The sequence below is a fragment of the Cetorhinus maximus genome, chromosome 11 (genome assembly GCF_964194155.1).
Source record: "Cetorhinus maximus chromosome 11, sCetMax3.hap1.1, whole genome shotgun sequence".
NCBI lineage: Eukaryota > Metazoa > Chordata > Chondrichthyes > Lamniformes > Cetorhinidae > Cetorhinus > Cetorhinus maximus.
Window position 1 is genome coordinate 39,641,242 of NC_135889.1, and position 26,267 is coordinate 39,667,508.

Below are 26,267 nucleotides of genomic sequence, written 5' to 3' on the forward strand. Positions count from 1 at the left end.
TGACGTCTGCACGGAAGCGCTATGCGCTCCCTGTGCGGGTGGGGGTGGATTCCCTGATCCGAAAGTGCGCTCTTTTGCACACGCGCATGAAAGAGCACACTCATCTCCCTGAGGCTAAATGCTGCCTCAGGGAGATCGGCTCCACAGTAAAATATCTTAAAAATAGAAAAAAAAATTTCCCTGAAATGTCCCCTCATGTGACACTGTCACATGAGCTGGGATATGTCCATCACTTTTAAATACACTTTAATTACATTTTTTAAAACCTACATGAAACCTCATCCCGTCCGTGGATGAGGTTTCATGCTTTTTCTAATGCCCGCCAGGGCTCCTAGCCTGCCCGCCAACCTTAAGGTTGGATGGGCAGGCCCATTAATTACTTTAATGACTCTGTCAATGGCCTCAATTGGCCATTGACAGGTCAGCGGGCACACTGCTGATTCTGCTGAGCCCCTGCCTACCTGAAAATTGAAATGACGTTGAGAGTTCTGCCCGACGTCACCGCGCGTCATTTTGAGTGGGCCCCGCCTCCCTGCTCGCTGACCCGGAAATCCTGGCTTATGTTGTCTTGAAAAATGCGTACTTGTAAATATAATATGTACAAAAGCAAAATACTGCGGATACTGGAAATCTGAAACAAAAACAAAAATAGCTGGAAAAACTCAGCAGTTCTGAAGAAGAGTCATATGGACTCGAAACGTTAACTCTGTCTTCCTCTCCACAGATGCTGTCAAACCTGCTGAATATATGTTTAACTGAGTTAAAGGGGGAGGAATGCTGTAACTATGGTTTTATTTAGTGTGTAATGTACCTTTAAGAATAATACGGGTTAGGTAAGATCACATGACCTATACTAACCAATAGGAGAGTGGCAAGGGCTATCTCAGCAGTCAGTGTAGAGATAGAGTTGGAATTGAAAGCACATGTGTAGTTGCTGCTGAGTATATTGTAAATAAACTTAATGTTTCCACCCAAGAAGCATCTGCAGATCAACTTTATCATTAATAGCACAACTTGGCCACCCTACAGCAACTGCCATTTTAAAATTGTGGCAAAAGTCCGAAGCGCACAAAAATCTCCTCGGCAATATCGGCGGTGCCATTTTGAAATCTTTCAATCTCTTAAAGGGGCACCCACAGTTTAAAATTTCTCAACCATGGATCTCACTTCATTATTGCCACCCCCAATGTGCCTTACGTGTGGCCTGGACCAATCTCACAATTGGAGTTATTGGAGAAAAAGGTTCCTCTGATATGGCGCAGCTGCAGGGTTAAATAAAAAGTTGGAGGCAGAACAAGTTAGCACATTACTTTATTCAGTTGGACCAATGCCAGACAATATCATTTATCATTGCCAGGCAAGCCATAGATGGAGTCACTGCTAAGTTTGAAGTTGCTTTAAAATCTTTTGACCTCTTTGTCTACCTGAGATCCAACAAGATCTTGGAACACACCAAATTTAACGGGAGAGTCCAGCAGCCTGGGGAGCCTATTGATTCTTTTATGTATGACCTCTACCACATGGCAAAAGGATAATATGAATGCGGAGATCTGAAATCAGAACTCATCCAAGACAGAATTGTGGTGGGTGTTGCAGACGATTTGCCCTCTGACCTTGTCCAAGGAAGACCTCACTTTTGACAACGCTTTCCAGTTAGTCAGGCTTTCCATGCTACGACAAGATGTCTGAGTAACATGGGAAGTTGGTAACCAGACTAATAAGCAACAGCTGGAGCTGAGACATATGGGTGTCCCAGGAGCCAGATCACAACATGTTCTATGGCCTTGGATAGTGTGGATGGTTTTTGGGCCATGTCCTTGGAGTCCGTTTAGAAAATATGGCCACCCTAGGTTACAGAGAGAATGTTTTTAAGTAAGGGTTGTGGGTGGAAGCCGCCAAACTCTGGTGGGAGAAGTTTATGGGAAAGTGTATCTCTGAGAACAGCGTGGCAAGTATATATATATATATATATTTTTAAAGAAGAATGTGCCTGAGGGCTAACTGTGTCTATTGAAGGACAGAATAGCTATAGAGATAGTTTCTGTGAAAATGATATTATTGCTGGTGTGGTAAGCTAGGATAAACAATATAGCACTTACCTCAACTACATTTTTTGTGGAAAAAATCTACCAATTGTGAAGTTAACACAATATTTTGTAAATGGACCAGAATGTGTATCTTAAATGTAAGGATTCTAAACTTTACAGGGAAACTGTTCCCCAGAAGGTCCACCTTAGTGTACAACTGACTGGAGGAGAAGAGTTAGGGTGTGAAGACAGTGTGCAGTTCTGAACTTAATACCTAACATCATCAGCAACAACCTGTATTTATACAGAGCCTTTAATATAATAAAATGTCCCAAGGTGCTTCACAGGGCTATGAAGTTGGACACTGAGCCACATAAGACGTTATTAGGGCAGATGGCCAGAAGCTTGGTCAAAGAGGTAGGTTTTAAGGAATATCTTACAGAAGGGAAGAGAGGTTTATAGGCGGACAGGTTTAGAGGGAAATCCCAGAGCATAGGGGGCCAAGGCAGATGAAGATGCAGGTACATAATGGTGGAGCAATTAAAATTGAGGGTATTCAGTAGCTAGAATTAGATGGGCACAGATATTTTGGAGTGTTTTGAGAAAATTACAGAGATAAGGAGTGGCAAAGCCATGGAGGGATTTGAAAGCAAGGATGAGAATTTTAAAATTGAGGCATGTTTGACTGGGAGCCATTTTAGGTCAGGGAGCACTGGGGTGATGAATGAACAATATGTGGAAATCAACCAACAGAGTACATTTGAATAGTGGTCTAAAGATAGAAAATATATGGATGAGGGTTTCAGCAGCAGATGAATTGAGAGAGGAGTGAAGTCAGGCAATGTTACTGAGGTAGAAATAGTGGTCTTAGTGATGGCATGAATGTGAAAGGATGTGAACACATTGGAGAGAGTGCAGAAGAGGTTTACAAAAATGGTTTCAGGGATGAGACACTTCAGTGATGAGGAAAGATTGGAGAAGCTGGGACTGTTTTCCTTGGAGAGGAGAAGACTAAGAAGGAGACTTGATAAAAGTTTTCAAAATCATGAGGAGTCTGGACAGAGTAGATAGGGAGAAACTGTTCCTGCTCATAAACGGATCGTGAACCAGAGAGCAGTTTTAAAGTGTTTTGCAAAAGAAGCAAATGTGAGGTGAGAAAAACTTTTTCACACAGCCAGTAGTTAGGGTTTGGAATGCACTGCCTGGAAGTGTGGTGGAGGCAGGTTCAATTGAGGAATTCAAGAGGGCATTGGATGATTATTTAAATAGAAACAATGTGCAGGGTTACTGGAAAAAGGCAGGAGATTGGCACTAAGTTAAAATGCTCAGAGAGCCGCTGCAGATACGATGGGCCGAATGGCCTCCTTCTACACCATCACAATTCTGTGATTCAATCAATATTTCGAAATATGCCATTAAAAGGGCGATAAAATGTGTTAGGGCAATTGGAATTCTCTTATCTTCAGAGAACGATCAAACTCCACTCAGTGCCACTTCGGGCAGTGTTGAGTAGCGAAAGCCGGGCGACCGACCCCTGTTGCCGGATGGCTCCAGCTGGTCGCCTCTTGATTCTGCAGAACTTTCTCGACAACCGTTACCTTGGAAACGGCGTTGCCATTTTCAAACAGGACTGGACATGCAGCGGGCTTGGAAGATTTTGGCCAGGCGTTTGCCACGGCGGGGAAACTCTGATTAAGCTCATGCCTGATTTAAGCGCAAATCAAACAGTTTAGTTAGTTGCGGCCCAGCAATTTCCAGTGCCAAAGATTGAGTGGGAGTGTTGTTGCTAAGCAACGGCCTGTCAACAATAACATTGAAAAGTTTCTCGATGGAGGAATCCGCGCTCTGCCAGTGCCTCAAAGAGGGAGCAGATCCAGAGGGAGAAAAACAGGTAAAGTTACTGCACAGAAAGTCCTGTGATATTTTAATAAGATTCACACGAGGAACTGGAAGTGACTTTAAGTCACAGATATTGTTCGAGGGAGTAATGAAATTCAGTTCACAGCATCACTGGTTTAAACATTTTGTAATGTATTTCACATGAAACATAAACTTGCCCATTAAAATAAAACCAATGGGAAAAACATGTTCTATTATCATTCATGGCACAGTTTGGATATCACATTCGCTTTCTTCTTGGAGTTCAAAGTTGATACAGAATTGCATTTGATACCAAATGTGTAACAACAAACATTACTGCTTTTCTAATAAGTTTTGCTAAAATAATGTTACACGTTCTTTGCATGAAATGACAGCCAGGTATTCACAGAGCTTTGCCAAGTTTTCATCTGTGTGTAGCATTTTTCTTGCATTCTTGTGCATGCTTTTTTAAACAGAATATTTAATGTCGTTTTATGAAATGTGATATTTATTGTACTCCCAAAGTAGTATTGTAAATAATGATGTAATTCCAAAAAATCATAAACTTCTGAAGTTAATACATCAACAAATTAAAATCTACGTCAAAGTATTAATTCAATTTAAGAGTAATGACTGACGATTTAGTTGCCAGCTCACAAAGAGGTCAGTGGAGAGCACTTTAAAGTTTTTGATAAGTATTAGCTTACATTACATAAGAAATAGGAGCAAAAGTAGGCTATTTGGCCCCCTCAAGTCTACTCCAACATTCAACTTAAGATCATGGCTGATCTGATTGTGGCCTTAACTCTACTTTCCTGCTTGCCCCCCATAACCCGTGACTCCCATGTCAATCAAAAACCTGTTGAACTCAGCCTTAAATAGATTAAATGATTCACCTCCACTGCTCACTGGGGAAGACAATTCCAAACATGAATGACCCTCTGAGAGAAGAAATTCCTACTAATCTCTGTCTTAAATGGGAGACCCCTTATTTTTAAACTGTGCTCCCCAATTCTAGATCCCCCCATGAGAGGAAAGATCCTCTCAACATCTTCCCTGTCAAGCCTTCTTGGAATCTTATATATTTCAATAAGAGTACCTCTCATTCTTCTAAACTCCAATGGTTGTAAGCCCAGCCTTCTCAACCTTTCCTCGTAAGACAACCCCTTCATCCCAGGAATCAGCCTAGTGACTCTTCTCTGAACTGCTTCCAATGCAAGTATACCCTTCCTTAAATAAGGAGACTGAAACTGTACACAGTACTCCAGGAGGGGTCACACCAATGCTCTGTATAATTGTAGCAAGACTTCCCTACTTTTATACTCCATCCACCTTACATTCCATTTGCCTTCCTAATTGTTGTACCTGCATGCTGATCTTTTGTGATTCATGTACAAGGACATCAAGATCACTCTGTGCTGCAGCATTCTGTAGTCTCCCTCCATTTAAATAATATTCTGCTTTTATATTATTCCTGCCAAAGCGGGCAACCTCACATTTTCCCACATTATACTCCATCTGCCAATTTTTTTCCCACTCACTTCATCTATCTATATCCCTTTGCAGACACTTTGTATCCTCCTCACAACTTGCTTTCCTACCTATCTTTGTATTGTTAGCAAATTCGGCTACAATACAGTCAGTTCCTTCATTTAGTCTTTAGTATAGATCATAAATAGTTGAGGCCCCAGCACTGATCCCTGTGGCACTTCACTAGTTACAGTTTGCCATCCCGAAAATGACTTTGTTTCCTGTTAGTTAGCCAGTCCTCTATCCATGTAATATATCACCCCAAACGCTTATTGACTGTCTTTTGGAGACCTAAATACACTACATCTGCTGTGCCCCTTAATCCACTCAGCTTGTTAATATCCTCAAAGAACACTAATACATTTGTCAAGCATGAATTTCCTTTCACAAAACCATGTTGACTCTGCCTGATTGTATTCTGATTTTCTAAATGTCCTGCTACTCCTTCTTAATAATAGTATCTAACATTTTCCCAATGACAGACATTAGGCTAAGTGGCCTGTAGCTTCCTGTTTTAGTCTCCTTCCTTTCTTGAACAAAGGTGTTACAGTTTTCAATCTGCTGTTTTCTAAAGCTTTCCCAATCTTCTGGTCCAGCATTTGTACTACCTTTCTTTCAACTTAACTTCCTTAGTTAGCCACAGATCGTGCATCCTTTTCATAAGAGTCTTTCTTCCTCAATGGAATATATCTTTGTTGAGAGTTATGAACTATCTCCTAAAATCCCACTGCTTCTCTACTGCCTTCTGTTTTAACCTATTTACCCAGTCCACTGTAGCCAAATCTGTCTTCATACCCTTTTAATTTCCTTTATTTAAGTTTAAGACACTAGTTATGTGGACCTACATTTCTCAAACTACATGTGAAATTCCATGAGAATTTTTTACTATGAGGTCTTTAAGCAATATTGTCTCATTACATATTAGACTAAGAGGCTTTTCCGCGTCAATTAATGCATGAGTCAGATAATGAGCTTATGTCCGGTTCCATAGCTAGTTTTTCCTGCAACACGTTGTTAGCCCGTTGCCAGAGGCTATAGTTTGGGGGGCTTTATTTTTTTTTTGCTTTTGATTCAAAAAAAAAATTATTTACGTGGCTGACCAGGAGATTCGCCCGTTCTTACTGCCTGCCATAGATGTATTGGAAGGATTTACAGGTTGATAGCCAACTGTTTTGGGCCACATTATGAATGCACCTTCTGTGGCCATCAAGTGCTGGAGTGGACTTGAAGCTGGAGCTTCTGATTCAGAGGCAGGAATGCTACCCACTGCACCACGAGACCCTTTCATTACACATTACCAGGTCCAAAATATCCTGTTCCCTGATACGTTCCAGAATGCATTGTTCTAAGAAACTGTCCCGAATATACTCAATGAACGCATTCTCCAAGCTACTTTTGCTGATTTGATTTGTCCAAACGATGTGAAGATTAAAGTCACCCATGATTATTGCAGTGTCTTTCTCTCAAGCTCCCATTATTTCTTGTTGTATACTCTGTCTTACTGTGTAGTTTCTGTTAGGGGTCTATAAATTATTCCCACCAGAGACTTCTTTCCTTTACTATTCCATTGTCTCCACCCAAACTGATTCTGCATCTTGGCCTTCTGAACCAAGATAATTTCTCACTATTGCACTGATCTCATCCTTTATTAACAGAGCTACTCACTTCCTTTCCCTTTCCTCCTGTCCTTCTGAAATATCAAATATCCCTGAATATACAGGTCCCAGCCTTGATTACCTTGCAACCACATCTCTGTAATGGCTAGTATATCATACTCATTTATTTCTCTTTGTGCTATCAATTCACCCATCTTGTTATGAATACTGCAAGCATTCAGATGAAGAGCCTTTAATTCTATCTTTTTACTGTTTTTGCTTACTGTGGCCTTATTTATTATTGCACTCTTATATTTGTATACTCTGGCCCATCCTGTAACACTGGTTATCATTACCCGTTTCTTTATCCTGCACTGTGGCCTTGTCCTTTCTCTTTAACTTTCCAAGTATCCCCTCACATGACCCCCTCCCACCCCCACTATTTATTTTTAAGTCTTCTCTACAGCCCTGCTTACACGATTCATCAGTACTTTGGTCCCAGCTTGGTTCAAGTGAAGGCCAGCCCAAAGGTAAATCTCCCTCTTTCCCCAGTACTGGTGCCAGTGTTCCTAGAATCGCAACCCATTTCTGCCACACTGATCTTTAAAAATCACATTCAACTTTCATTCTATTCTGCAATTTGTGAATAACATGAATCTATAAATAACACTGCCCCATATAAATTCAATCTTGCAGCCTACTTATCAGTAAGCACTTAATTTATTTCAATGTTTAGATTATCAAAGATGATTTTATTAAGGCTGCCCCAGTATGGGATCATTGAAGGTTGCTGTGGCCTAGAGTCACTGATGGCTGCCAATGCTTGGGCTAGTTGAGAACTGGCATAGCTGGACAGAACTAGTGATAGTGGGGGGTCAGGTGAATGTTGACAGTAACATTTACCCACAAAAGATTGTATAGGCATGAAATTCAGCGGTACTATGGGGGACTAGTGTTGCTTTGCTAGGGTGCAAAGCACCACTGACTGCTTCCTGCACAAGCCATGTAGCATTCTATCAGGAATAGGGTACATACAGGAGCATCCCCAGCGTGTGCCGGCAGGTTGTAAATGTGTGCTATCCTAATGTCACACAGTCCAGCTGGCTAATATAATAACAGGATACCAAATTTGGACCACCCATTCCAGTAATGGATTTGACAGTCACTCAGCAAACAAGCGTGAGGTGGGCCAGGTGCTCCAATTGCAGGGAAGGTCATTTTCAAGGACTTCTGCCATTGAAAATTGGTTGAAAGGACTCTAGGGTGTTTTTGGAGTTGTTGTGAGTTTCTGAATTTGTTGGAGAGTGCTGCTGCATCTTCACAGGAATGTCAGAGGAGCAGGTGACCTGCCCCCATGAAGGTTATAACAGATATGTGGGCAACATTGACAGTGCTCTGGTTCTGCAGCATAACAGGGAGATGAAGCAGAGACCATGGAGAGGGAAAGCTCTGAACAACGCCCTCTACCAACTTGGAGCCAAACTCTTCCCTGCTCCTTGATGGTGACAGGAGGCCGCCTGGCAGGTCAACCAACCCACTCAGCACCTCTAAGATAAAGGCAAAATACTGCGGATGCTGGAAATCTGAAACAAAAGCAAAAAATGCTGGAAAAACTCAGCAGGTCTGACAGCATCTGTGGAGAGAAAGACAGAGTTAAAAGTTTCTAGTCCATATGACTCTTCAGAGCTAAAGAGAAGTAAAAATGTGGTGAAATATACACTGTGGAACAGGTGAAGCTGGATAGAAGGCCAGCGATAGGTGGAGGCAAAGGAGAGATTGCAAAAGATGTCATCAACAAAAGGTCAAAGGGATGTTAATGGTGGTGGTACAGGCTAAAGGAAGTGCTAATGGTGACATTAAGAGTAGAAAGCAGAATGTGATAATAGCCGGACCAGGGTAAGCACTCTGGTAAGAACAGCATGAGCAAGTGACAAATGGCCCTAGTGGGGGTAGGGTGGGGAGAGGGGACGGTGGTGGGAAAAAATTTGCTGTTGCTTGCTCTCTTTTTCCTTAGACTGCTGTCGGTGGGCAGATAGCAGATCTTTTTTTTAAATTTCTGCATGAGGTGTGGTTGTCCCTGCAATTCCAGGTGGTGGTCAGTTACCTTCTTGAACTGCTGCAGTCCATGTGATGTAGGTATGCCAACAGTGCTGTTAGGGAGGGACTTGCAGGTTTTTCACCCAGTGACAGTGAAGGAATAGCAATATATTACCTAGTCAGTATGTGAGTTAAAGGGGAACTTGCTGGTGGTGGTATTCTGCAGCCACAGTGTGCCAGTGGTGGAAGGATTGAATGTTTAACAAAGGGGTACTGATCCACCGGGCTGCTTTGCAAGCACCTTGTATGTTGTTTGAGCTGCACACACCCAGGCAAGTGGGGCGTATTCCATAACACTCTTGACTTGTGTCTTGAAGAGGGTGGATAGGCTTTGGGGACTCAGGAGGGATTGAGTTACTCACTGCAGAGTTTCCAATCTCTGACTTGGTCTTATAACCACAGTATTTATGTGGCTGGTCCAGTTAAGTTTCTGGTCAATGGTTATCCCAGAATGTTGGTAGTGAGGGATTCAGCAATGGTAATACCATTTAATGTCGCAGCGAAATGGTTAGATTCTCACTTGTTAGAGATCATCATTGTCTGCCACTTGTGTGCCGTGAATGTTATTTGCCATTTATCAGCACAAGCATGAATGTTGTCCAGATCTTGTTCCATATGGACATGGACTGCTTCAGTACTTGAGGAGCTGCGAATGTTACTGAATACCATGCAATCATCAAACGTCCGCACTCCTGACCTTATCTTGGAGAAAAGGTGATCAATGAAGCAGCTGAAGATGATTGAGCCTCGGATGCAACCCTGAAGAACTCCTGCAATGATGCTATGGAGCTGAGATGGTTGTCCTCCAACAATCACAACGATCCCCCTAGTTACGACTTCAACCAGTGAAGTGTTTCCCCCTGATTCCCATTGACTTCAATTTTGCCAGGCCTCCTTGATGCCACACTTGGTCAATTGCTGCCTTGATGTTAGGGCAGTCACTCTCACCTCACCTCTAGAACTCCGCTCATTTGCCCATGTTTTGACCAAAGCTTTAATGAGGTCTGGAATCGACTGGCCCTGGCAGAATCCAAACCGAACATCGGTGAGCAGTTTATTAGTGAGAAAGCAATGCTTGATAGCATTGTTTGCAAAACCTTGCATTACTTTGCTGATGTTTGAGAGTAGAGTGATTAGACGGTGATTGGTTGGATTATATTTCTTGACGATCAGGCTGCTGTGTTGCCAGCCATGTTCCTTGGGTAGCCCCTGAATGCAGCCAGCTGCCTTGGGAGAACCAATATTGCAGAGGGGTCTTCAAACTGCACTGGGCCACTTAGCTGCATATCCAAAGAGTTGCAGGCCCAAGATGCCTGTTTCTTCATCTATACCAATGTGGCAGGTGATGCACTTGCAGTTCATAATGAGTGTGCACCTCCTGTCTGTTATAGGAGGTTTAAGTACCCATTTAGCACTTAAAAAATGGACATAGTGCCTCTCAATTTTCTAGGTTGTTGGGTTGGATTTTGTAGTCCCTGGGTGGGGGAGCCTGTCCATGACCCTGTCGGCTGCGCCACAGAAATTTAAAGCTGGGAGCTGCGTTAATGGCTTTAAGGCGAGACCTCAACCCCTATCTCAGTAGGAAGTCCCACCTTAGTGAGCTGTTGGCCAATCGGATGGCTGACAGCTCTGTATTCTGCGCAGTGCCAGTGAGAGCAACTGCTGGAACTACAGGGTTGGGGGTTGGGGAGCTAGGTTCAGGAGGCCCGGGGGAGAGTTAAATTGAAGCCTTATTTGCCTGATTATTGGATGTGACAAACCCAATGGCACTATTCAAAGAAGAGTGTTCCTGGGTGACCTGGCCAATATATGTCCCTCAATGAAAGCCATCAAAAGCAAATAAACTGGTCATTTGCCTCATTGCTCTTTTTGACGACTTACTGTGTGCAAATAGCTTCTCCATTTCCCCATAACAGTGACTGTGCTTGCAAATAATTAATTGGCTATGAATGTTCCAAGCATGTGGAAGATCCTATATAAATGCAAGTTTGTTCCCTCTTTCATTCATTTCTTTGTTCTTCCTTTCATTGGTGTTGAGCTTTCATAAACAGGGTTAGCCCATTGAAACTGAACATGAACTGCCAGTTAAAGTCACTGCTGATTAGAATCAATTCTCAGGTTCCCAGATGTTAATGTTGTTCTCTGGTAACATTTCTACTGCAGGGTCTTATCTCCTTCATTTAATTTTGATGCTTCTAAATTTCTTTTACATTTAATGTTTGCGAAAATGATTTAGCTGATTTTGTATTTGTGTTGTACATAAAATTCATCTATTTCATTGATAATTTGAATATTTTTCTTGCATTTTACAGGCACAGAATAAAGGAAAGCTGCCTAGGAATGTGGTCTCATTTTTACCCCAGTTACCTGCGGTAATGTACCTTTAGATAAAAATTTAAGACAATACTACATTCTGGAGGAACTCATTATGGCAAATTATTTGAATAAATTTGAAGCACACGATTACATTTCTAATCTTTCAGTTTGATTGTTGTACATCAATTCCCAGGAACACTCAAACAGTATGACTGTATAGTTGGCTATTGGCAGCAAAAAGTGTAACAAAATGGAATAAAATTATCACCCACAGATATTATACATGGAGTGATTTCAAGGAAGCAATTTAAACTTGGGTTTGTGATGACCATTCTAATCTTCTTGCAGTTGTTTATCATGTTATCAAATGATTGGATAAATTAGTGTTATAATGTCACCCAAATACATAAAGTGAGTTAAAGGTCATGGCTTGCGGCAGCAAATTCTATTTGCAATGATTACAGTTCAAAAGCCACCATAAAAATAATTGATATCTAGGATTTAAAGTTCAGGAACTCTTTGGATGAAAGGTCACAGAGCTGAAACGTTAACTGTTTCTCGCTCCATAGATACTGCCTGACCTACTGAGTATTTCCAGCATTTTCTGTTTGTATTTCAGATTTCCAACACCTGCAGCATTTTGCTTTTGTAGCTCTTTGAATGAAGTGCCTTTGACCTTTAGGGATGAGTGACCACAATATGATAGAATTTTACATTATGTTTGAAAGTGAGGTAGTTCACTCGAAGCAAGGGTGTTAAAGTTGAATAAAGGAAATTATCAAGGCATGAGGGACAATTTGGCTGAAGTGGATTTGGAAAATACATTAAAAGATATGCCTGTACATAGGCAATGGATAGTCTTCATAGAACTATTACATAGCTTACAGCATCTATACATTCCTTCAAGGTGCAAAAACCCCCCTAAAGTCAGTCAACCATGGCTGACAAAGGAAGTTAAGGATTGTATAAGATTAAAAGAAAAGGCTTATAAAGTTGCCAGAAGTAGTAGTTAACCTGAGGATTGGGAGGTTTTTAGAATACAGCAAAAGAAGACCAAGAAACTGGTAAAGAAAGGGAGAATAGAATATGAATGCAATCTAGCAAAAAACATAAAAACAGATTGTAAAAGCTTCTTTAGGTATGTATAAAGGAAGCGTTTGGCTAAGACAAATTTGGGCCCATTACAGGCAGAGACAGGAGAATTCATAATGGGGAATAGAGAAATGGCAGAGAAACAAAATGGTTACTTTGTGTCTGTTTTCACTGAGGAAGATCAAGGAAATCTCCCAGATTTGGAGATCCAAGGGACTAGGGAGAATGAGGAGTTGAAGGAAATTAGTATAAGTAAGAAGGTTTTATTGGAGAAATTAATGGGACTGAAAGCTGATAAGTCCCCAGGACCTGACATTCTGCATCCCAGAGTGGTGATAATGGATGCATTGGTGATTATTTTCCAAAACTCTATAGATATAAATTGGAAGGTAGCAAATGTCACCCCACTATTTAAGAAGGGAGGGAGAGAGAAAACGGGAAACTACAGACCAGTTAGCCTTACATCAGTAGTCGGGAAAGTGCTAGAATCTATTCTAAAGGATGTGATAAATGGATACTTGGACAATCATGATCTGATTGGGCATAGTCAGCGTGGATTTTCAAATGGGAAATCATGTTTGATGAACTTGTTGGAGCTTTTTGAGGATGTTACTAACAAAATTGACAGAAGGCTTTTGATAAAATCCCTCACAGCAAAATAAAAGCACATGGGATAGGAGGCAAAATACTGGCATGGATTAAGGATTGGCTAACAGGTAGAAAACAGAGAGTAGGAATAAACGGGTCATTCTTGCATTGGTAGGCTGTGACTGGTGGGGTACCGTAAGGATCAGTACTTGGACTTTTCACAATATATATCAATGATTTGGATGTGGGGACCAAATGTAATTTTTCCAAGTTCACAGATGATACAAAGCTAGGCGGGAATGTGTGTTGTGAGGAAGATGTAAAGCGGCTACAAGAGGATTTGGACAGACTCAGTGAGTGGGCAAGAGCATTGCAGATGGAATATAATGTGGAAAAATGTGAGTTATCCACTTTGGTAGAAGGAACATATGTGCAGAATATTTCCTAAATGATAAGAGATTAGAAAGTGTAGATGTACAAAGGGACCTGGGGTCCTTGACCATAAGTCACTGAAAGCTAACATGTAGGTGCAGCAATTAGGAAGGCTAGTGGAATGTTAGGCTTTATCGCAAGAGGATTTGAGTACAGGAGTAGTGAAGTCTTACTTCAATTGTGTAGAAGCTTGGTTAGACCGTATCTGGAGCACTGTGTGCAGTTTTGGTCCCCTCACTTTGTAAAGGATATTATTGCCATGGGAGTGCAACGAAGGTTCACCAGACTTGTTCTGGGGATGGCAGGACTATCTTATGAAGAGAGTTTGGGCAAACTGAGCCTGTATTCTCTAGAGTTTTGAAGAATGAGAGGTGATCTCATTGAAACCTACAAAATACTTAAAGGAATAGACAGGTAGATGCAGGTAAGATGTTTCCCTTGGTTGGAGAGTCTAGAACCAGGGGACACAATTTCAAAATAAGGGGGAAGCCACTTTGGACCAAGATGAGGAGAAATTTCTTTACTCAGAGGGTTGTGAATCTTTGGAATTCTCAACCCCAGAGGGCTTTGGAAGCTCAGTTATTGAATGTTTAAGGTGGAGATTTCTGATTAACAATAACGTAAAGGGTTATGGGGGTAGTGTGGGAAAAATGCATTGAAGTGTTTGGTCAGCCATGATCGTATTGAATTGCGGAACAGGCTCGACAGGCTGAATGGCCTTCTCCTGTTCCTATTAACACAGTGATGTTCCTAGGAATTCTCTGCAGAGAAAAAATCCTCACCCATCCTTTTTCTAAACTCCAGGAAGAAATGGACAGGAAAAAGTAAAATAAGTTCAACTCTTAAAAGGAATACACTGGAGTGGTTAAGATACCTCATATTAAAGTGCCTTTTTACATTGATGGGCCAGATCTTGCTGAAGCTCAGCATCTTGTGGCTTATGCAATTAAATTTTTTCCTGCACTATTCAGCTCGAAGAATTTATACCGTCACTTGCTGGAAGTGGGAGTGCAACAGGTCTTCTGGAACCTTAGTGATAGAACCAACAGTTTATCCCCTTAACCAATATGATTAAAGGATAGAGAAAGAAATAGAAGAATGACAGAGAAGGAGGACAAATTAGGTTGGATAAATTTAGAGTCAAATCAGATACCGAAAGAGAAATAAAGGGAGGGAGAAAAAAATTGGATTGAGAGAGAGAGGAAAAAGAAAAGTTTTAAAAAAAAGTAAAATCTGAAATTTTAACAATTTCTAAGGATTAGTTACACACTGAATCAAATTGAACTGATTAAATTGGAATGAAGAGTTTGATTGACATTGCATCGGCAATTATGTTGTTAAGAGGGTACCTGTGCTCTTAATTATAAGCCCTAATTTTCTGTGTTGGGTTTTCTGGGTAATTAATGTGTAACTTCAGAAAGTTCTTAAAAATAATGGGTGGCTAGGGGTGAGATGCTGTTTGTGCAAAGCAAATGGTGGGACCACCTATCTCTTCATCCCCTGAACTAGCTGGCTGATCTGCATTATCAATGTAGTTAACATGGTGTTATTTTTCCTGCAAGATTGACCAATTATCTTTTGCCACTACTTTTTTCTTTGCTTGCGTTGTTAGTCTGACACTGATGCTTGGCCATATTGTCCCCTTGGACTATATTGTACTCTCTTTGTATCTGCCTGAGGTTATTGTTGTGCCCATTCTAATTGTCTCCCATTATATCAGCTGCAACTACGCTGTCTTTCTTGCTTTTCCTGTAAAGCAAAACAAACCTTTTAAAACCGGTTGTACATTTTCTATCACTACATCATAGGTGGAGAGTCAGTGGTGTCCTAGTAAGACATTTTTTGCAGAAATTATAAGACATATTTTGAAACCTATAATGGTTACTCAGCCCTTCTTCTTGAGTTCTCTGCCCGAAGCCAGGTCCAACCCATAGCATCATGACCTCCACCATGGGTAGGGCAAGGAGGCAGGCCCTGAATCCACCACAACTGGAATGAGGATCAAACCCCATGCTGTTCGCACCAATCTGATCCACACCAGTCAGCTGCCAAGCAGCCCCCTGAGGAGGAGCCATGGTAACATACACTTTTACATGCATGTTGTAGCTTGAAGCTATGGATAGTGATAGTAGAGGCTCCAATTTCTTTCCATCACATGGCTGATCAGGAATCTCCCACTCTTACTGCCTGCCATTGGCATATGTTGAAAGGATTTACAAATTTATGCTCAACCTTTTTGGCCACGTTTTATCACACCTTCCTTGGTCATTGAGTGCTGGCGTGGGACTTGAACGTGGAGCCTCTGGCTTAGAGGCAGGGACACTACCACTGCACCACAAGACCTCCCACTCAGCACTAAAGATGTCAAAATATTTTCAATACAGTTATGCTACTTTTTTTCTCTCTGTGTACCTATAATAGGCTTCAAAATCTATTTTTATTTCAGTGAATAGTAGTAGACGTGATTATTCTTATCCAGCTATTTCAACCTATCATAGATCCAACACAGATATGAATATTAGTTGTTAACTGCAGAAACTTAAGATAATGCTACCTTTAAATTTTATTGCTTTGAAACATTGTATATTTGTTAAATGTAAGATAGCCGTTGTTTAAAATATCAATAGAGCAATGATAACTACTGTAGAAGTAATTGCTTCAAGGAACTTTAGAAGCAGTATAATTGTGCTCAGTAAATATTTAAAAACAACCTCCCAAAGCACAACACATAATTGCACCAATAATGAAAAGTAGTCTCTTAAAGAAAGCGACCATTGTTTTTAGTTATGTTTGTACAACTTTTCAGAGCCGGTCCAAGCCACTGTGGCAATCAGCCTCACCTTCTTTCTTCCTTCAAGCAGAGGATGAGGATGAGCAAAGTAATTTAACAAGTGAGTTTGAAATCACAGATATATAGCAATTGTATTCTATTATAATGAATAGAGAGAGAATCATATTCATAAGGTCTTCTCAAGTATAGATTTCATCATTGTTTTTCCATCAATCTTTTTCTCAATGACAATTACATTAAATAATTTGGAAAGTTTTCACTTCATTGATAATAAATATTTTACACCTTCACCCCGAGAGGCACTGGCACCAGTACTGGGTCATGAAGGAACTCCACCCAAACTGCAATGGGTCCTGTGGTCTTGTGGAACAGGGAGTTGGCATAAGCTTTAAACTAGTTAGATGAAGGATAGGAGCAAAGTTCAAGAAATGAGACACACTTGAATATAAACAAAACAGTAATAGAGAGCATAAAACAAACTGATCCAGACTCATACTCTAATGCAGTGCTGAAGGAGTACTGCACTTTTGGAGATGTCGCTTTTTGGGTGAGACGTTAAACAGCTGTTATTTCAAAGAAGACTAGGGCAATTATTCCCAGTGTCCTGACTAATACTTCTCCCTAAGTCAGCATCTTAAAAATAGGTTATCTGGTCATGATCACGTTGCTGTTTGCAGGGTCTTGCTGTGTGCAAATTGACTGCCACGTTTCCTACAATTCAGTAGTGATTAAACTTCAAAAGTACGTTATTGGCTGTGCAGAGTTTTATTTTGACATCCTGAGGCTGTGAAAGGTGCTATTATAAATGTAAATCTTTCTTTTGTTTCTTTATAAGAAATAAAAGTAGGGAAATATCTGGGCAATAGTGAGAATAATATAATGTACTTTAAGATAATAATTGAGAAGGAAAGAAGCATCATAAAGACCAAGGTAATAGATTGGAGAACAGAGTCAACCAGAGCCCAGAAAAAAAAATATTCTGCTTAAAGAAAACAAGAACATCTAATGAGAAACAATGGATAAAAACAGGTCATTCAGGAAAATTTGAGAGTAAATAAAGCAACACTGAGCACATGAACAGCAGGGAGAGCATGACCAGTAGAATATGAAGGGATTAGGAGAGAAATCAAAAAGCCAATTAGGAAGGCAAAAGGAACTATGAAATTAATTTATCAAGGAACATAAAACACTAAAATACTCTACAGTCACATAAATAAAAAAGGTAAGCTGGGATGGGAATAGAGCCACTAAAGGTTTGGTGGGATAAAATCACATACAGCACTAGCAAAATGGCAGAAATATTAAAAAAGATTTTGCTTCAACATTTATCAGGGAGGCTTATCAGGTGGGCATAGGAGGGTGAGCTGGTTCCAGGAGGGTAGGAGTAACAGTTGTTTTATTAAATTGTTTGTGGGTGGAGTCTGTTCAATTCTTTTCAACTTCATTCTGGACTCAGGCCTAGGGCTGAAACAAGTTTGGACAAATTCTGAATATTTGAGCTTTGCTCATTTATTGTATTGAAAAGACATTACATTTGTCTAAATTCATATAAAATCTGATGCCCATTTTGTACAATTAACAAAGAGGCACTGTTTCTCATAAAAATTGTATTAAGAAAAGTTTAAAATTCCTATTGGAAATTAAGCACAAATGATTCAGTATTGGTTAAAATTTAGTAATTTATCATTTAAATAACTGATTGGTGGTGGTGGGAAGCAGAAGACATGGTGAATATGTATTTATAGATAGGAATATGCAGAATTAAAGTAACTATAGTTTGAAACTGAGGAGAAACAGAAGTGAAGTTTACATTGATTCAAGGGGATACTTTTTAGAAATATTCAGGTTAACCACTGAAAGGCTGGTAAATTCTCGTTATGGAATTTTGGCAGTTAAACAGTATATAGCTTTATAGTAGTATTCAGAGGCATTGACAAAAAATGAGAGTGAGCCAAATGCAGTGGAACCAGTGCAAATTAAAATGGTATTCTAAATTGAGGGCAGGGTTTGAGGGTTATTGATCTTATGGTACATTAATCAAGAGAGACAGTTGATAAGTGTTAACATAAAATATCAATTAAATTAAGTATCATTTTAAACAATATTTATTTCAGCAATCAAGAAAAGCCATCATACTAAAAAGCTGCATGATCATCATACATCATACCAAGTGTTCATTCTTGTTTTGTATGAAAATTCTAAATCTTTAGTTGGTTTTGTTGCAATTTTGACTGAATAAGATGACACCGACCTTTTTTAAATTCATTCTTTGGATGTGTGCATTGCTGGCAAGGCCAGCATTTATTGTCCATCCCTAATTGCCCTTGCGAAGGTGGTGGTGAGCTGCCTTTTTGAAATGCTGCAGTTCTTTTGATGTACGTATGCTGACACAGCTTTTGGATTTGGACCCAGCATAATCAAAGGAAAGGTGATATATTGCCAAGTCAGGATGGTGTGTGACTTGGAGGGGATCTTGCAGTTGGTGGGGTTCCTATGTTCCTGCTGCCTGTGTTCTTCTAGGTGGTAAAGATCTTGAGTTCTGAGGTGCTGTCAAAAGAACCTTAGCGAGTTCCAGCAGTGCATCTTGTAGATGGTATACACTACTGATGCAATGCATGGCTGGTGGAGGTAGTGAATGTTTAAGGTGTTGGATGGGGTGAAAATCAATTGGGTTGCTTTGGCCTGGATGGTGTCAAGCCTCTTGAATGTTGCTGAAGCTGCATTCATCCAGGCAAGTGGGAGTATTCCACTGACTTGCGCCTTGTAAATGGTGGGCAGGCTTTGGTGAATCAGGAGGTGATTTACTTGTTACAGAAGTCCCAAGATCTGCTCTTGTAGCCACAATATTTATGTAACAGGTTCAGCTAAGCTTCTGGTCAATGGTAAGCCCAAGGATGTTACAGATGGGGGATTTGTTGATGGTAATTCCATTGAATGTCAAGGGGAGATGGTTAGATTCTCTTTTGTTGGAGGTAGTCATTGCCTGGCACTTGTGTGGCATGAATGTTACTTGCCATGAATAAGCCCAAGCTGAATATTGTCCTGGTTTTGCTGCATGCAGCATAGACTACTTCATTATCTGAGGAGTTGCCAGTGAGACTGAAGACTCTGCAGTCATCAGTAAACATCCCCACTTCTGACCTTAAACTGAAGGGAAGGTCATTGATGAAGCAGCTGAAGATGGTTGGGCATTGTATTTTCTTGGAAAATCTGAAGCTGGTCAATTTTTCTTGATACCCCCCCATCACAAGAATATTTTTTATTAGTGGGCAGATTTTAACAGTTACCAACTGGGGGCCCATCTACTGACTGATAAGCCAATGGTAACTCTGCCATGGCCATTTCTGGGAGACCCAATGAGATTTAATCCCAAACAGGCAATTACCTGGTTAGTGTTGGGCTTCTTGGCTCCTGTGAGGGGAATATTCCCCTGGCAATCCTGCTGCAGGGTGGATGTCTTGCTTTTGAGAGTTGCCAGCCAACCAGAGGCTGGAAGCTGTCTAGTACTAGCAGAGTCACTAATAGTGGTGGCCACTGCTGTTACTGCAGTGTAGCCTAAACCATGAATTGTCAATGAAGCCTCAGGAGAACCGTGATGGGGTGGGTTCATCAGTGCCAGACAGGGAGGTTCAGGGGAGGGGGGGTTGATTTCAAGGCCAGCATGCTCTTCCGTTAGGCGTAATCCCACGCCTGAACCCAGACCTATCTGCCAGGGATTTCTTGCGTGGTGTGGTGTCACCCCTGCCTGCCTCTGGGCAGGAAGGCTGTCCTTGAGTTTTCCTGCGCTGGACTAAATCGGAGGGAGGTGGGAAGTCAGCGGCATCCCCACCCCCTCCTTCCCTCCAGATCACATGGTCCGCCGTGACCCCCCCCCCGCCGACAAACCTTTCTCCGGGGAAGGCAGTAAATTCCCGCTGCCTCATACTTATAACATTTCCAACACATGATCAACAATTGGGCTGCTATAGGATTTTTAGTAGCCGTTTATGATATGAGGCAAATTGATGTAATACCTTTACTGTGAATTTTAATCTCTGAATAATGGAAATAAACCATTGCAAACTGTTTTGCTGTGCTTAAAAAATGAAAACAACATCCTGTATAATTTCTTGATCATAGGGGGTTCACCTCCCCAAAAACGCAAACGAAACAAAGCTTGGGAGCCTGGAATTTCTGGTGTCAGCTCAAATGGAGGAACTCGGTCAAACTTTGATGGATTTTCTCATCCAAAGAAGGAACGCGAGCAGTTTAGAAGTACTCTGGTTAATATCATAATGTAGGTACATATTCTGCACATAACGTATTTAACCTTGCTGTAAAATGTGTTTTCAAAGACGGTGACATGATGGTGCAGTAGGCTGATGTTTGAGCATGCCTGAAATTTGAAGTAAGTTACTCAAGAGCTCAAATTTGTAAGATCTGCAAAATTAGTACTGGGATTGGTTAGCGAAATGGGTCAAATTAGCCTATATTGCACTGAGATGACTGCAGCAATTTTGTATGGTCAGTTCATTTGAATAATTAGCATAAACTCTCAGCACAGCTGTGGCCTTGCAACAGGATCCAGCTTGATAATGACATGCAAAATCTGATCAATGAAGTGGTTGCATATAATGGCCATTTATTGATTCCAGGCACAAATAAACATTGAATTTAGGAGACACTTCAATGCTTTAACAACCAGCTTGTACAGTTTTAGATTAATTTCATTGTTAAGTGGATCACAAGAATTCTGTCCCAGTGCAAAGAAGAGCTACTTCCAGTACCATATGAATAGTCTGCATCAAAATAGTAGTCATAGTTGCTCTTGTATAATTAGACAATGTGCAATATGGGCATATTCCTGAGTGTGACAAGGTTGGATCACTTACAGAAGCTTACCATCTGCACTGCCCTGCCTGCAAGAATATAAGATAGATCAAAAACTTCAATAAAAGTGTAAATTAAGCACAACATGGAGTGGATGCCTGAGGCTTACAAAATGCCTAAGGTGCCCAGTGTTCCTCAGTGATGGTGGTGTTGCAAAGGGGCCTGGGACACCTGGTTCACTGCAAATTAGCTGATATCCCATAATGTGCCAGGAGCTCCTGAGCAGAACTGCAGCTGGACAGATCCCATTTGGAATTAACAGAGACCATAATTAAATTTTTCTCACAAATCAGGCATCCTACTCCCATGCAGGGAGAATTTGCAGTTCTTCACAGGCTACTGATGCCTAACATTGCAATCCTGGTATTCCCAGCGTATCAGGTGAGAGGTAACTAGAGTGCTGCAAAATTATGCAAATAGCTCGATCCCTATTTTAATTCTGCTTGTGAGGCAGCCTTGTGTGTGATTTCAGGACTTGTAAGTTGTGCTTTTCTTTAATGCATACCTTTTTGCTAAATATTTAAATGTATAAAGTTTTAGTTTTCATAATATTGCTCCTGTCATATTAAAAGATGTAAAGGTCTCCCATTTATTTACAACAGCTTATTTTATTTACTTTTGGCCATTTTAATAACAGGCAACATGATTGTACAGCTAGACAGCCCCTTGCTTTGGATGAAATTGAACCTTCAACATCTGGATCTCCTTCAACAGTGGAGAAGGACATTCTTGTGAGAAAAACATACTTGCTACTTAAAATACTTATTAATTTTCTTACTTATTTGATATTTTTGTACTTCTTGTTCAACAAAATTTCTTAAAAGTAAGCACAATTTTTAACTTTATTAATTCAAAGCAACAGAGAAGAGTTGCTGGTTTGAAACTGCATCTTACTGTTATGTTTTTAAAAAATGATCTTGGACAGAATTTTTCCAGCCAGTGGAGGCAGGTTTGGGAGTGAGCAGGATGGAAAAATCCTGGAAAAGGATGTTGGGTTGGGATCCTGACATGATGCTACCCACTTTTGCTTTCCTCAGGGCGGCTTATGAATCCCTGTAGGTCTGTCAGGGAACTACTTGAGGTAGTTTAAAAGGCAGTTAAGATCCATTTTAAGCATGGAACCCTCTTTTCCAACAGTGCACTGGTCACATGCTGCATCTGTAATTCACCAGGTTGGGGAAGGCAAATGTACAGTGGGAAGTCATTGTAGGGTGAAACTGACCTGATATGAGCAATATAAGGGGTGAATCAGGTAAGTCAAAGTGAAAGGCTTGCTCTGACAGGAGCATCTGATATTGTTGGTCAGCAACTTTGAGCAACTAATATATAAGTGCCTTTGATGTCTTTTAAGGTAATCTTATTTTATTGTCTGTGGTACTTCCCTTTGACATTTGAGTCTAAATTTTCTAAAGTTGGTTGGACTTGAGGAGGGGGTGCAACTTACTCCAGATCAGCAGTCAGAACAGCAGGAGCAGCATCTCCAGCAGCAGCAATTACCTTCTCTGCAGCCATATGAAGCTGGACAAAACAGAGGGGATGGACACAGGGTTGCATCTCAAAGGCAACACCCTCAGCATGGATGATCCTTCTCGACTTCTCTGAACAGCACTGTACTGATGGCTTAGCCTCTTGCTGCAGGTGCATGCAGACCTGTGCAATGTTTTGGAAGAAGACCTCCCAAGAGAAATAGGTGGCCACTCTTAGCCTCTGGTTGTCAAAGTGACCACAGCCCTCAGTTTCTTCACATTTGGATACTTCCAGGACTCAGCTGTTGACATATGAAATCTCGCAATTGGCAGCCCACAACTACATCAGCCTGGTCACTGATGCTTTATTTGTGAGGACTTGCAATTATATCAACTTTGAGGCAGATGAGGCCAGTCAAACTTAGAGGGCTGTTGGCTCTGCTTCACTCACTGGATTACCACAGCCCCAGGGTACTGTACACTGCACCACGTAGCAATGAAGGCGGCATCTGAACAGGCATTTTTGTGAATTGGAAGGGCTTCCACTCCTTTGATGTGCAGCTGGTAAGTGACCACTCCAAGAGGATGATGCAAGTAAGCACGCAGTATTGTTGCGATCCCCGTAGAGACCAATAACTTTTACAAAGAGATGGATTTTCCAATGACTAATGGAAAGAACTGAAGGACAAAATTTTGTATTTTAAGACTTTTACTGCAACAAACAAACTAAAATCAATATAGATCAAACATTAATTAACAGGCAACTAATAAATCAAACTAAAGAAGAGATAGTTGTTTGGTAGTACAGACTTGAGTATTGCTGAAAAAAGAGACATGCCTAAGCTTTTTGGCTTGCACTCATCAGGACACACGCGAGAATATCAATATAAGGAGGAAAACAACTATAATGTATGTGAAGAGAGTGCTGATTGGTTGGCAAGAGGCGTGCCATGGAGAATGCGCCACTGATGGTGATCGACAGTTAACTGCCAAGCATTGTCTGGAATTTAAACCAGGCAGCTCGACCCTGATTGGTCAAGACGTTGCCCTGAGGAATGAGTAACCAAATGGCTGTCAGTTATTTTGTTTAGCTGAAACAGGCACAAAGTATTTACTTGTTCTCTCTGTCTGCAAAGAACAGGCCCTGTGTATTAATATATGTAACTTCCAGTACACGCAAATGGTGTGAGCCCGCCTGACAATCTTAAATTGGTTGCCAGTGTAATTCTTAGCACATTGAGGAGTATTTAGCAAATGTCGTCCAATTGCAGAATCATGGAGACCTGTGGTTTGAGTTTTGCAAGCACGGGCTGATTGAGTACGGTCTGTACCCTGTCCACTGTGAACAGTAGCTGGGACATGCTGTTTGATACAATCTGCCAGTCTTTGGGACGTACGGCCTACATACCTAGGACCACATTGGCACTGAAATTTATATGCCACATTACTCATTTGTGTGATAGGCAGAATGCCTTTTTGGCTAGATGGCAGCATCCTGTTATTGGCGAATACCACTCGTGTTGCTACTGCATAGTGAAACAACTAGCTTTACTTGTTGCTCAAAGTTTTGAGATGCCTTGCCCTTCCAGGGTAATCGGAGGTAGACTGGACACTTTTCAGGGCCAAAAGTGACGGCTTTAGGCCTGTTCATGAGTTTGCGTGATATATAACACAAAATGACCTGATCAGGGTAGCCATTATTCTGCAGGATGCCTTTGATGCGCCCTATTTCAGCATCAAACTTGCATGGTGAGCAAATGGCTTGGCCCCTATTTACAAGGTTGCCCACAAGACCAATCTTATAGCATGTAGAACTAGAAGAATCCCAATGCGTATATTGACCAGTTTATATCGACCAGACAAATTTTAAACTGGACATGGGAGCAGGAGTGTCCATTCTTTCCGATACCAGGCTGAAGTCTGAATTTCTGCAGACATGTACCATTCAACTTCACAGTGCAGCAGGTATTCCACTCAGTGTGAGGAGAGATGACTGTTACACTTTGTTATGATGGTATAGAGCTCACTGATACACTCTATATAATTCCTAATCAACATTGTTCCTTGTTGAGCAGAGAAGCTTGCAGAACTTTGCATCTTCTTTATTCATCAGTTGCAGAAGAAACTCAAGTTGACTCACAACACTGAATCAGTCTTCACACACAAAACTCCATCCCTATGACTACAGGAGGATATCGTGGATCTTTCATTTCTCTTTGAGAAGAGGCTAGATGAAGTGTGAGACAGGTGCACCAAGGATGAAGGTGACCAGCTGTATGAAGACATTCTAGTCCTTAATTTGCTCTTTTGAGAAAGCGTAGAAGAGGATGATAACCAAGATGCTACTGATATCGATGGTTTGTTGCAGTAGGAGATCCTGAACCTTGCTTTACTTTTTGATGACAGTTTAGATGATGATGATGATAGCCCTCTGCTGAGGGAGATCAGCATATTATTGAAGAAAGCGATAGAGGCAAATCTGTCTGTTCATTCTGCTGAAGACACCAATGACATACAACAACAACCTGATGCAGCAACTGTTTTGTACAAGGAAGAACTGAGACCAGAAGTTCTTACTATTGCCAATGCAACCATTGTAGAACAAATCCCTGCTGTTGGTGAATCTGAAGTTAAATCTGGAGATCAAAAAGGTACAGAGGTGCTTACCATAGATCTTACTAACACCATAGGTGTACAAGAAAGTGTAATTTTTCTGCCTCTGCATGTTTTGTTCATTGCTGGTAATAGCATACATTCTGATGAAGTTCCAGAGATGTTCAGGCCCACTGAGGAGCAGACTCACATCAAAAGGAGTGTGTAAGTTGAACCACTATCTACAGAAGAAGAAATTCGTTGCCCATGTGATTTGTTCATGAATGAGGCATTACATAATACTTCGTTCGTTGTAGCACCAGAAGTTTGTAGACCCTCTACAGCTGTACATGCCTTTGCAGGCACTGAACGAGCTTCATTCTTTCAGGCAAGAGCAGCCAACAGTCCAACATTTCCTAAAACTACCAAGAGAAAGAGAAAGGAGAAGAAAATGAAAATCTCTGTTCATTGCCTTTCAACTGTGGACCAGAAGCAGAAATCTCCATCTGCGGAGCTCGCTGCCTTCCAAGGAGAAGATTTGTGGCAAATATACATCCTACATATCCTCAAAGACAGCTGAGAACACAGTTGGAGATTGACACCACTGGTGCAAGAGACTTGGGGGATGTGGGGGGAAGTAGGAAGTAGCAATATAAAGGGCTAATAGCTATTATGCTTGTAGCTAGAGTGCTTCATCAGTGATGTCAGATCACATGTAACTAGAACCTGAGAGAAGAAGGTTCTAATGGAGACCTGCTAAAACCTATCTCTGTAAATAGTTATGAAATGTTCACCAATTTGTAGCAGCATGGTTTCCAACTCCCATCTATCCAAGGCACCCAGAGTCCGGTCGTAATAAAAATACAGTATAACCTTCCAAAAATTCCTTAGATTCTGGAAGGGTCCCAATGGATTGGAAAGTAGCAAATGTAACACATTTATTCCAGAAAGGAGGGAGAGAGAAAGCAGGAATCTATAGGCCTGTTGGCCTAACATCTGTAATAGGGAAATA

General features: G+C 41.1%; 1 protein-coding gene across 1 annotated transcript in view; it reads left to right on the forward strand.

The window, feature by feature from the left end:
- The first annotated feature begins 3,658 nt into the window (after positions 1-3,658).
- The window catches only part of dnah7 (dynein, axonemal, heavy chain 7), a 614,695-nt gene continuing 592,086 nt past the window's right edge, over positions 3,659-26,267 (forward strand). The window contains exons 1-5 of the mRNA XM_078551851.1: positions 3,659-3,918; positions 11,422-11,481; positions 16,344-16,428; positions 20,448-20,604; positions 21,835-21,928. Coding sequence (XP_078407977.1) covers positions 3,856-3,918; positions 11,422-11,481; positions 16,344-16,428; positions 20,448-20,604; positions 21,835-21,928 — 459 coding nt within the window. The 5' untranslated portion in view covers positions 3,659-3,855. The remainder of the gene's footprint in view (positions 3,919-11,421; positions 11,482-16,343; positions 16,429-20,447; positions 20,605-21,834; positions 21,929-26,267) is intronic.